Consider the following 11,703-nt stretch of genomic DNA (forward strand, 5'->3'; position numbering starts at 1 on the left):
ATGTTATCAATTCTTCCACGGAAATGACTTTAAATGAAATTAAATTTGATTTAATTAATTTTTTTCCTCTTTTATTTTTTATACAAGAGCCTTTCTTGATGTGCATGTTCCGATGCTTGTTTTCTTTTCATTTACTTTTATTATTGTTTGCCTTGTCATATACATACTCTCCACCCATATATATTCATACTAAAGTGAAGTTTTCAAAAAAAAATCTTTTTTTTTTTCAAATACTAATGAATAATAAAGCAAAGAAATATTTGATAAAAATTTTCTGTCTTGAACATTTGCAGGTTCTTTTCATTTTTAATTTTGTTAAAGGAAAAATTGATAAAAAGAAAATAAAAAAAATGAGTTCAGCCAAATGAATAATAAAGTAAATTTTTGACGATCTCGTATAGTAAATTTTAATCAGAGTTCTGAAAATAGTTCTAAGAGATCCTATCGTTTGATTAAGAAAACATTTGAATGAGACAGTGAAATCATCGATTTATTTCAAACCTCGCTCATGACCGTCCCTGAAGCGATAATAAGGGTTGTGCAAATACAATTAAAAATGAAGAACAAAAAAAAAGCGACTTGAATGAACAATTTAATACGTAAAAGAAATTACAAGAAAGAGAAAAAAATAAAATAAAAAACCGAAATGAAAAATCAAACAAATAAATTATCTCAATGCTTCGTTTAATTTTCTATGTACATATATTCTCTCTCCTGTATGACAAAATAAGAATCGTGATATGAGATAAAACTCTTCTGTTGAAAGAAAATAATAAAAAGCACAGAAAAACATAAAAACGGAGAAATTATATTCCATTCTTCAATGTTTATTGTCTTTTTTCTTCGTTCTTTTATTTAATTATCAAGATAATAGTGAGTGCGTGCACCAATGAAGAGAATTCACCCCTTTATTGCCTTTTTCTGTTTTTTTTTTCGTATTTTTTTAGTATTTGCAGTCATTTTGTGCCCATTCACTTACATCCCATGCATTGCCAAACCTTTTACCAGCATCACGAATCCTTTATCTTTCCATTTGCGTTACGTTTCATTACTTTGTCGCTTTATATCTCTTGCTGTTGTGAGAAGATTAATCGTATCGGAACGAAGGACCTCGAATAAAAAATATAAAAAAAAGATGAAAGAAAAAAATTAATTCATAGCGCGAGCGATTGTAAATTTGATGTTGATAAAAAAAAATTGTCTATAATAAATTTTGTGAAAAATGAGTTGGCAAAAAAAAAATAATAAGGACGATCATAAACGATGTTCTTTTTTTCAAGCTATTTGCTTATTTGTTGTTGATATTTTAGGGTTGAAAGAAAAATTTTGAAGGTATGTTTCACCACAGGCAAGAATTAAAAAAAATGTATAAGAAATTTTTTTTAGAATGTTAACCCTTTTATTTGATACTTGTTTAAATTAGATTTAAACTGTGTGGGAGTCCCGACCAAAAGAGGGTGGAGAAGAAACAATAGATTTTTCAAAACATTATATTTGTCTCTACAAACGAGCATATGTTACTTTAGTTTGATGCCATTGGTGCACAATAACCAAAATATTTTAGTGAAAAAGAAATCAAATTAGAAGTTTATCTTTATTTTGTTTTGGTAGTACACATAATATATACAAATTTTTTTCATTTTCATTAGTTTTTAATCTATCACAGTGTACAACAACTTTTATGACAATTTTTATGAAATAAAAAAACATTCCTTCAAATTAAATGAAAATAAAAACTAAGTACATAGTCATGATTACAAACTAAAAATGTTATTTGTTCAGGTACTTGGCTGCCCAGTTAGGCCTAATCCGGATATCTGTTGCACTTGAATTGTTTATAGGATTACCTGTGAAAATATTATTCTATGATTATTTATTTTTTAAGAGTCTAAATACTTAAAATTATGAATTTAATGAATTCATGACTATTGTTTCACGTAAGAATTAAAAAAATATGCATATTGAGTGTGGAACACAAGTCATGAATTAAATGAATACATGCTACATAGTACAATGAAAACAATTTGATAAGTATAATAAAGCTATATGTAATGTTAAAAAAAAAAATAAATAAAACTAAACATACACAAGTCATCATAATTTAGAGTGTTCAAACCAATATCAGTCCATATTATAGAATTTTTAGCATAGTGAAAACAATTTTTATACTTCAACTACATCTAACGGAATTCACACAACCGGATGTCATTTCCAAAGTTACTAAACTTTTGTATCTAAAACATACAAAAATCATGCAATTATAAGTATATTGAAGCTACTAAGATTTTTTCTATTTTAATGACAAAAAAAGTGTTGGTACCTTTATCAATTACAGCATACTTTGGCTTTTCCTCCCATTGAAATAACTTTAATTGACCTTTTCGATCGTTCTTAGTATTCGTATTGCTATCGATAAATAGCCCATCATTATTGTTGTAAGCCCTATGAGTTTTGTTTTAAAATTAATAAAGAAATAATTGACTTCTTAATTTCTAAAGGAACGAAACCTACTTATCATTCGACGAGAAGAACGAAAAAATATTGTTGCTGTTTTTACTGTTTCGTCGGATGGCTACCTGGGCACTCGAATGTTTGCAATCGGTATTTGTATTATCAAAGACATCACCGAAAATAGAACTTCGAAGAGGTGCTTTTGCAAAAGGCACCGTATTTGGATATTTAGTTGGGTTTTGTTTTTCTTTCCTGTCACTGGTTATCTTACTATGATTATAATTACTACTATTATAAAGTGACCCGGATACAGTCCCAAATAAGTCTTCTAAATTAAATTCATTGGCTGGTTTTGACACTCTAACCTTACTTCTGGAATTATACCAAAAAATATTATATTTAAAAATTTTCCTCATACATGGGGAGAACAATTATTCCTCATACTCAATCAAATACTCAATTCAAAGCAATTGAAATAAATAAACAATGATAATAATATGAATGATGATAGATGATAGAAATTGAATTTTGTGCACGACTTTACTTACCCTAAAATACTCGCAAGTTCGTCGTCTTCAAAACTATCTTTTCCTCCACTCCACCTGTCTAACGGTGTTTTCTTAGCTTTTGCAGCTAAAACTGACACCCTTCCTAAACTTTCATCTGTTTGTGATTTCTTTCCTGGCACGACGTTTTGTCTTGAAAATACGTTATACACTTTTGCTTCATTAAAACCACTATCGCCATTACTTCTTTCACTTAAGTTATCTTGATACTGTTTATGTGGCTTATTACTATTGTTGCCGGTACCATGTAGAAAGAAACTGCCACCATTACTGAATGTTCCCACTCCATTTTCATTCATGTTTGCTAGTTTCATGGATTTCATTGAATCATTTAAACTCTCTACACTGTAGTCTTTTGTTCGATTACTATAGTTACTTGTACTATCAAGGTGGCGTGTCAAGAACACATCACTAATTTTTTCGCGATTTTTACTATTACTACTATTAACACTTTGATGTCCGCTACGGTACCTGTCGTTTATGCTAATACTTTCACCCAATATATCGTTAACGGTGGAATTAAAATCGTTTTTTGGTTTCTGTGGATCATCGTCCGTTGACGAATTCTCGGGCAACGAATCAATCGTCTCAAACATACTAAGGCCATTATGTAAAGTCTCTTCATTCCGTCTGGAGATTCTGTTAGAACTACTAAATTTTTGTTCCGTGGAAGGTTCTATTGCCGCTGGCGGTGCAGGTATCGGAGGTTGTTGTAAAATTTTACTGGTACTAATAATAGAATTTAGGTCGTTTAAGCTTGTGCCATATATTTTTTGGGGTAACGTTGACAAGGTTTGTGGAGTGGTATTAATGTGTTGCGATCCCTCTTGATGTTGTTGTGATGATGACGAACGCCTATTTGCTAGTCCGATCATTGGCATCGCGGAAGTCCTTCCTTTATTTATTTGTTGAAAAAATGGATATTTCAGTGATTGTTGTGCTGACGGCCGTCTATCAGGGTCCCACATCAACATGTCAACCATCATTTGAAGACCTTCCGCAGATGCACGAGTAACTAGCGTTTCCAAAGGCACTTTTGGACATTCAGGAAATTGAAACTGGATAACAGAAGCTAGTCGATAGCCTTCGGACCAATCGTTTTTGTCTGGTGTTCCCAATACAGAGCATATCTTAAACAATTGATCTACCTCGCTGCTTCCCGGAAATAGTGGCCGAAAAGTATAGAGTTCGGCCATGATGCAACCAACAGCCCATAAATCAATGGCACTACTATATCGCGTTGAGTGCAGTAGTACTTCTGGTGCTCGATACCATCGTGTCGAAACATAATCGGTGTATGGTGGTCGTGACCTTATTTCACGCGCTAGTCCGAAATCTGCAATTTTGATGGTATCCGGGCCCGAACACAAAATATTTTCGGGCTTTAAATCTCTGTGGAAAAATCCATGTCGATGCATGAATGCCAGTCCACTCATCACTTGAAAGAGAATACTCTTAACTGTAATTTCTGGAAAATGTGTTTCCCGATCTTTGATCATCTGGTACAAGTTCTCCTGCATGTACTCAAATACAAAATACAATATGTCGTTCTCTCGGATCACCTCCTTCAGCTTTACCACATTTGCGTGTGAAAGTTTTTTCAATGACTAAAAATTATTTAAAAAAAAATTATTTTGCTTAAGCAGCGCAAACTAGGTTGATAAATCATACTTTGACCTCACGCAGACTCATTGCTTCTTCCCAAGAGTAATATTTCCGTTTCATGCGTTTGATAGCCACTTTTTCGCCAGTGTCTTTCCTCTGTCCGAGGACAACTGTGCCATATGTGCCATCACCCAACTGATTTAGAGTGATGTACCGATTCATCATTTAGTCTTTTTCACTTTTCATATGTGTCTCTGTTTTAACTGTTCACTAAAAATAAAAAAAAACATTAAGGTGCATTTTCTTTTGTCATGAAAACAACAAATGAGTTTGGATTAGTTCATTCAGAAAAATACAACTCAAAGTCAAATTTGAAAATTATCGATTGATTTCAACTTCGACACGTAGCACACGATTCTCGTTATTATTTCTACTGTTGTCATTATGGTGAATAAAAAACAAAAAATTTGATTTATAATTTATATACTATAGTTTTTACAAGTCTCAAAAATTTTTAATAACGTGTGCTTCTTTACTTTTTATATGCTCAGTTTCTTTTGTTAAGCAATGGCTATTTAGATTTTGAACAACATAAATTTTCATTCACTTCATTTAGTTGCTTTGTAACCACACATTGAATAGACAGTAGAACGGACATCATACCACATTCATTTTCAAATCTCTTTTGAAGGTACACAATATTGTGATGAGTCATACGTGAATAATTAAATGAATTTCCTTGAACTAAAGGAAAAAATGTCCTGAACTTAACAAAGGTTGAACATTTTGTTTAAAAAGTGATTTTAGTTTCTTTGCAAATCTTTAGAATGTATCCTTTTCTTTATTAAAGTCCTCCTTTCCTTAAAGTATTAGTCACAAAATTAAGTAATTTAAGAATGATTCATTTTTTTATTAATTTTAAAATCTGAACTGCACTTTTATCTTTCAAGATATTACTTAGTTTTTGTTGCGTCTTAAATTTATTAGAAAATTGGTAATTGGCTAATTATATTAATTTGACACTTATTTACCTCTATCTATTTTACTAAGAATATGTTTTTTCAATGATTTATCTGTGAAACTTAGAGAAAATGGTCAAGTACTTGTGACAATTCAGCAGAAAAAATAGTACTTACTAAAGAATTAAGTGTGTGTTTATTTATTTGTTACCCTTAGTTACGCCAAAAGTGCATGCGCTCTATGTGTTTGCAATGTATAAACCAGAGACGTAAGCCTTTGTTTTTTTTTGTGGTAATATATTTTTCTATCTAAAAGAAATTTTCATTGTGCTCACTCCTCTGCAATCATATTTTGCTATATTTATATGAAGGTATCAAATGTAATACATACTAAGAAAAGCATTGTTGTAACCTTTATGCATTTAATGAGAGGTGGTCAAAAATTCAATTGTCCTTTTAAATAATGTTATAAATATATTACATAAAATAAAAATTAAAGAACTAAATAAAAAAATGGCATATTTTGTAAAAAAGAAAGCTTAACTTTCTATGATGTCTTTCTTTGATCGTAAATTTAACATATATCTCAGATATTTTTATTTTAAATTATTTTCTATTTCAGGGCCAATTTGTCTGGAAAACTATAAAAGATGCATATTGTAATGCATCACTTACATTTTTATTAAGAAAAATGTTTCAATATACTATATTCCTGAAACCTTTGTTTGTTATTTTGGTGAACACAATAATAATTTTGTTGTTGCACTATAACAACAACGCTTGTTTCATTCATAATTTAAATCGTGTGCAATAAAATATTTACAAAATATGCTACAAAAAATATGCCATCTCCATGGCTCTTTATTATATTATTGAACAAACTTCGAGGAGCGTGTTATAGTAAAAAAAGTTTTTAGTGCATCAACTTAATGTGTCAGTTAGCAGCTTGCTTACGTGAAAGAAAAGTGTAAAGAAAACGTGTTTGTTGTCAAATGACAACAAAAAAATCGATTAAATCACATCTGCATTGAAATTATCCGGGTAATTGAGACAATTGGAAGTAATTGCAATATTTTAAGTTGAGCATTTATTCTAACATGAAAATGCAACTGGCAGAAGGGAAATCAGAACAAGCAGCAGCGTTGAAAAAAATAATACATAAGGATATCGAGCCAGGTGTTATAGATGAGGAAATGATTGTGAATGTAGTATTGTCCAGCTACAAAAATGAAGCTGGTCGGCTTGCACGATCGGAAAAAATTGATTTGAGCAATGTGACTATTTTGCGTCTAGAGTTCCTTAAAATACTAAAAATTGATCATTTATGGGTGATGCCAAATCTGAGAATTTTGTCATTAGCATTCAATCAAATTGATAAAATCGAGAATTTAGACATGTTACTAAATTTGATAGAGCTTAATCTGTCTTTTAATTGTATAGAAAAAATAGAGAACTTGGATGCCTTAACAAAATTGGAAATTTTGACACTTTATGGCAATCGTATTACAGTTTTAGAAAACATTGATAGTCTCGAGAGTTTGTTGATATTCAGTATTGGTGAAAATCAAATCGATTCGTACAAAGGTGTGAGTATACTTAATTTATAATTTCCTTTCTTTTATTTTAAACACATTTGATTTAGATTGAGCGGCTTCGATTCATCAAATCACTCCGATCATTCAATATGGAAGAAAATCCAGTGGCAAAAGACACCGAAAATCCCATGCGTATTTATATTGCGGCATTTTTGCCAGATCTTAAGTATTACAATTATGCATATATTACTCCTCAAGAAAGACTACAAGGCAGAAAAAAATACAAGTAATACAATAATTTGTATTTAGTCGAAAAATTGCACCACGCACTACATTTTCGTTTTAACTCTTCTTTTTTTTTGTAAATAGATCTGAATTACGTGACTTAGAAGAAACAGAAAAGACAGAAATTGCTGACCGTAAACGACGTGCTAAAGAGAAAGAAGATGAAACTCGATTAAGTGAATGCTTTGTTGAATATTTAAATGGGCATCAACTATTTGATTCTCTCTTCGAGGACGATCCAGAAGGTGATGCACTTATGTCAATTGAAACGGAAGTTAATGAGTTGAAAAAAGAGTAATTATTCTCATTTATATTGTCTCTCCCTATTGGTCTTTCTTTTACGTTTCAAACATGAATTTCAATTTTAGCTATCGAGACGAAGCGTTTCGTATTACACAACAAGTTTACAAAATTGGTCTTGAGCAACACGAACGTCGCCAAAAGCAGATCCAACTCTTCATGGAGGCTGTTAAGGATGGACAGATTACTGCACAAAAAAAAGGAATTTCTCTAATAGACACGTTTCTTGATCAGAAAAAGGAAATATTTAGGCGTGTTCAAAACTTAATCGACAACTCTACTACACAAGAAAACTTTGTAATTTCACCAGAAACAGAAATTGCTTTTGTTCAAATTGGCGATGCGTTCAATGAGAAAGTGGTTAAGTTAAAAAAAGATCTCATGAGCATTGAAATTCAACTGTATGAACGTGTTGAGGAAGCAAATAGTAATTTTGAACATGTTATACAAGACCTTACAAATGAGTTTATTGAATTAGTTCAAGCGCAATTTGTGTTGCTGCGTGATGCAGAGACAAATTTCAATGAAGTTTTGGCTGAAACAGTGCAACGACATGCAACATTGCTAGTGGCATCTTCTCCGGACGGGACTTCTTTGCCTGCAGCTTTGAAGGAGTTTTTGCAAGACAAAGACTTTATTTCGTCGCTCGCATTAGGAATGCGAGACTTACATTTACATCGCATAGACGCAAGAGAAGACCGTCTTATAACTCGAAGTCGTAACTGGGTAAAAGAATTATGCGATAAATTTCAGAGGTAAGCTTTTTTTATTGTTTGGAATCCGGATAAAATTTAAATGTACATTTTTTTTTTCATTCAGAAATGAAGTTAAACGGAATCGTGCAAAAATAAGTGAAATAACATATTTTCTACAAATACAGCGGGATGAAATGGAACGGCTTATCAATATACCACAAATTGATGAGGATATGCGAGACGAAAATTGATTTAAATATTTTATAAACGCACACATTTCCTGGCATTTTTCGAAGAATCACGTATCTAACATATTCTTAAATTTTACATGACCACATAATATGCATAAAAATGAAGATCTCATAATACATGCACCCCAAACTCTCAACATGACATTTGCCTTTTTTATGACATTTTATATTCAATTCATTCTATTGTTGATCTCCTCCTACAATTTCCACACAGTTCACATATACATATGTATTGTCTACAATAAATACTCAATATGAGCGATTGTACAATACTTTTTATGTTTATTTTTTTTTTTATATATGATTTAAGAGGAAAACAAATTTTTTTTTAACAAAAGTGAAATAAAATATTTCATACGAAGGAAAAATATATTTATTTACGGATCAAACTACTTATCTCAATTGATTCATATTAGATAGTTATTGACAAAGATTTAAAAAATTGACCAAGCATAACATAGATTACTCGATTTGTAACGTATTGCGGAAAACACAACGAAATAATTTAAAAATAGAAATAACTTGGAATGTTTTCAGATAAATATTGAAATTTAATAAAAAATGTATTCTCAATTTTTGAAAAGAAAATTCAATTATTTTTACTGAAGGGTGTATAACACATTGGTTCATAAATTTTTAAAGAATTACATATGTTAGAGGGGTATGCTTTATCTTGCAAACATTTTTTGAGTTCAGCATATTTTAAATTTTTAAAGGAGGAAAAACTTACATTTTTGCGGTTATTTTTTTTCAAGTTAAAATGTATGTTTTTATTAATTTTGGTTACATTAGACTTCAAATGCTCCCTATGGACTAAAAAGAAACAATTTGAACAGCGTTAGACCATTACTAATGTGATCAAAATGTGCAGAATCATTTATCAATTTGGTTATTTGTTTTCCATCAAACAAGCAAAAACTTCCATTTGAAAAAGACGAGATAATTTGATGACCGAGTCAAGACACGTCTTTTACAATCAATTGAATGTGTCAATCTTCCCATTCCCATGCTTTCTGCTACAGTCTCATTTCATTAACATTCCGTAAGTGATTTTCCCGTATTACTCAATCTTTTTCATTGTTTCGTACATTTAATAGCATAAGACGAAATGTATAAATTATATGCATCAAGCGCCCTTCCTTATTTCCTTGAAATAGAAAAAGGCTGTCGTTCTTATTAATTCTGGATTTTATATGCGGATAAATACGAGACATATGTCCACCCATTTGTAATTGTCTGTCAATTGAATACTAATAGCGACAAAAAAAATTGACAAAGACACAAGGAAGAAGAAAAAAAGTATTTAAAGAAATTGATTAGAAATCATTTCTCAAGTTTTTTTCTAAAATCCTTTTTAGAACCAGCGTATTTGAATATGTTTGTTTTGTAATTATTCCGAATCGTTCCAAATTGAACTCATGCATATTCGCGCAATTCAGTGAGATATTGACATTTACGCATTTCATTGAAAATTGTAAGAATATTCGTTGATGTGGTGTTAACTCATCCCAAGGCAATTGGTACAATGCATATGAAACGTCAGAAATCTGAAGTAATGCCAAAATTACTGGTCTTGTTTCTAGATGTTTTACTTATTTACCTTCTCCTTTAAATTATCATTAATGAATGCGATTCCGAGTGATATTAAATTGAAAATCAATACGACAAATCCAATAAAATAATGCTCTTTTTGTTGAACAATCAAAACTATAAATGCATTAGTGAAAATCGAAAACATTGATATAATTTCAATGCACATCAAAATGTTGGACATAGTCTTAGAAAAGGTTGACATGACCCTGAAAATGCATTATTATTTTATCATTTTTAGCAATCGACCTATGGTCGCTCCAAATGAAACTAAAAATAAAGTCCCACTTTAGAGTCCAAGATAACGCTTGTTTAAAAGACCGTCTTAAATTTCAAACAATTGATATCGAAAAAAAAAATTCTCAAAAATATTTTTAATAAAATTACTGAACTTCCTTTTCAAAATTTAAATTTTTTCCAATTTAAAATGTTCTTAAATCAGTTCACAAAATTAACTTATTTTTTGGTTTCATTTGGATTCAAGTTCCATTGAATTAAAAAAATTAAAATCTTACTTCAAGCAACTAGCAACCATTTTAACCAAAACTGTTAAAGATTTATCAATTTCTACAGTAGTCCTCACCGATAAGCTCCTTAACTGGTCATTTAAAATGTTTAACTCGTGTAGAATTATTTTCAAATACTCGCTTACATGAAGATAAAATACAAACATGAAAGAACTAAGAAAGGCAATAACTTGTGACATCATGAACGTTATTGATGTTTGTAAGATGAACGTTATCAAAAATGGAACAAGTCTTTTGTAATTCCTTAGTGGCAAATGCCAAGGCAAAGGCGCTTGATATCTAAGCTTTGGTATAAACTGAATGACTGTTCCAATAACTACTGTAGCTATTAATGCCAAACAATCATAAAGCTTTATTTGAAAAAGAATTATTTTGGCGGAAATGCGTCGGATACGGTTAAAACGATTTCCAGCACCAGGTTGCATAGATACGTGAAATTTTTTCCAAGTAGGCTCGGTGCACCACGTAATGACTTCCATGATATATTCTTTTTTGTTAATCAATTCGGCTATGATATCCATTATGGCCAATAACATCATAAAGAAAACTGTATTAACAACTGCAAGAACTAGTCCTTCCTCTCGTCTGATAACATTTATGGAGAGAAACAAAGCAACTAGAATATAAACTAAAAATGATGTTAAAATATAAAACTTTTGTGTCATTTTGTTTTTAGGATCATTTCTGATAATGAATAATACACTGCGATCGCTCGCTTTTTTAAAAGCTTGCCAAAGTTGTTCCGACATGATATGCTGAAGTTTGATTATAAACTAAAAATATTTCTATACAATGATTACTATTAATTGTTCGATATTTGACGACATTGATGAACTGCATTCCAACTAACACTAATGACTAGCTACTGCCTTTGAATATTTTATTCGAAACCATTGACCATAGTTTTCTCGAGAACTTTCTTCAATACCAATGCATTTG

General features: G+C 30.8%; 2 protein-coding genes across 2 annotated transcripts; one reads left to right on the plus strand and one right to left on the minus strand.

Moving 5' to 3' along the window:
• Positions 1–2,180: 2,180 nt before the first annotated feature.
• LOC134837488 (serine/threonine-protein kinase MAK) lies at positions 2,181–4,844 on the minus strand. Its single transcript, XM_063852869.1, has 5 exons — positions 4,689–4,844; positions 3,000–4,624; positions 2,512–2,823; positions 2,334–2,442; positions 2,181–2,234 (listed from the first exon to the last, which is right to left on the minus strand). The coding sequence occupies exons 1-5, from the start codon at positions 4,842–4,844 to the stop codon at positions 2,181–2,183; spliced, it is 2,256 nt and encodes a 751-aa protein (XP_063708939.1).
• Positions 4,845–6,678: 1,834 nt separating this feature from the next.
• Positions 6,679–8,647, plus strand: LOC134837489 (dynein regulatory complex subunit 3-like). The gene is made up of 5 exons (XM_063852870.1): positions 6,679–7,167; positions 7,224–7,402; positions 7,486–7,695; positions 7,770–8,456; positions 8,521–8,647. Exons 1-5 carry the CDS (start codon positions 6,679–6,681, stop codon positions 8,645–8,647), a joined length of 1,692 nt encoding a protein of 563 aa, XP_063708940.1.
• The last annotated feature ends 3,056 nt before the right edge of the window (positions 8,648–11,703 follow it).

This window comes from Culicoides brevitarsis, chromosome 1 (assembly GCF_036172545.1).
Source record: "Culicoides brevitarsis isolate CSIRO-B50_1 chromosome 1, AGI_CSIRO_Cbre_v1, whole genome shotgun sequence".
In the NCBI taxonomy this organism is placed as follows: Eukaryota; Metazoa; Arthropoda; class Insecta; order Diptera; family Ceratopogonidae; genus Culicoides; species Culicoides brevitarsis.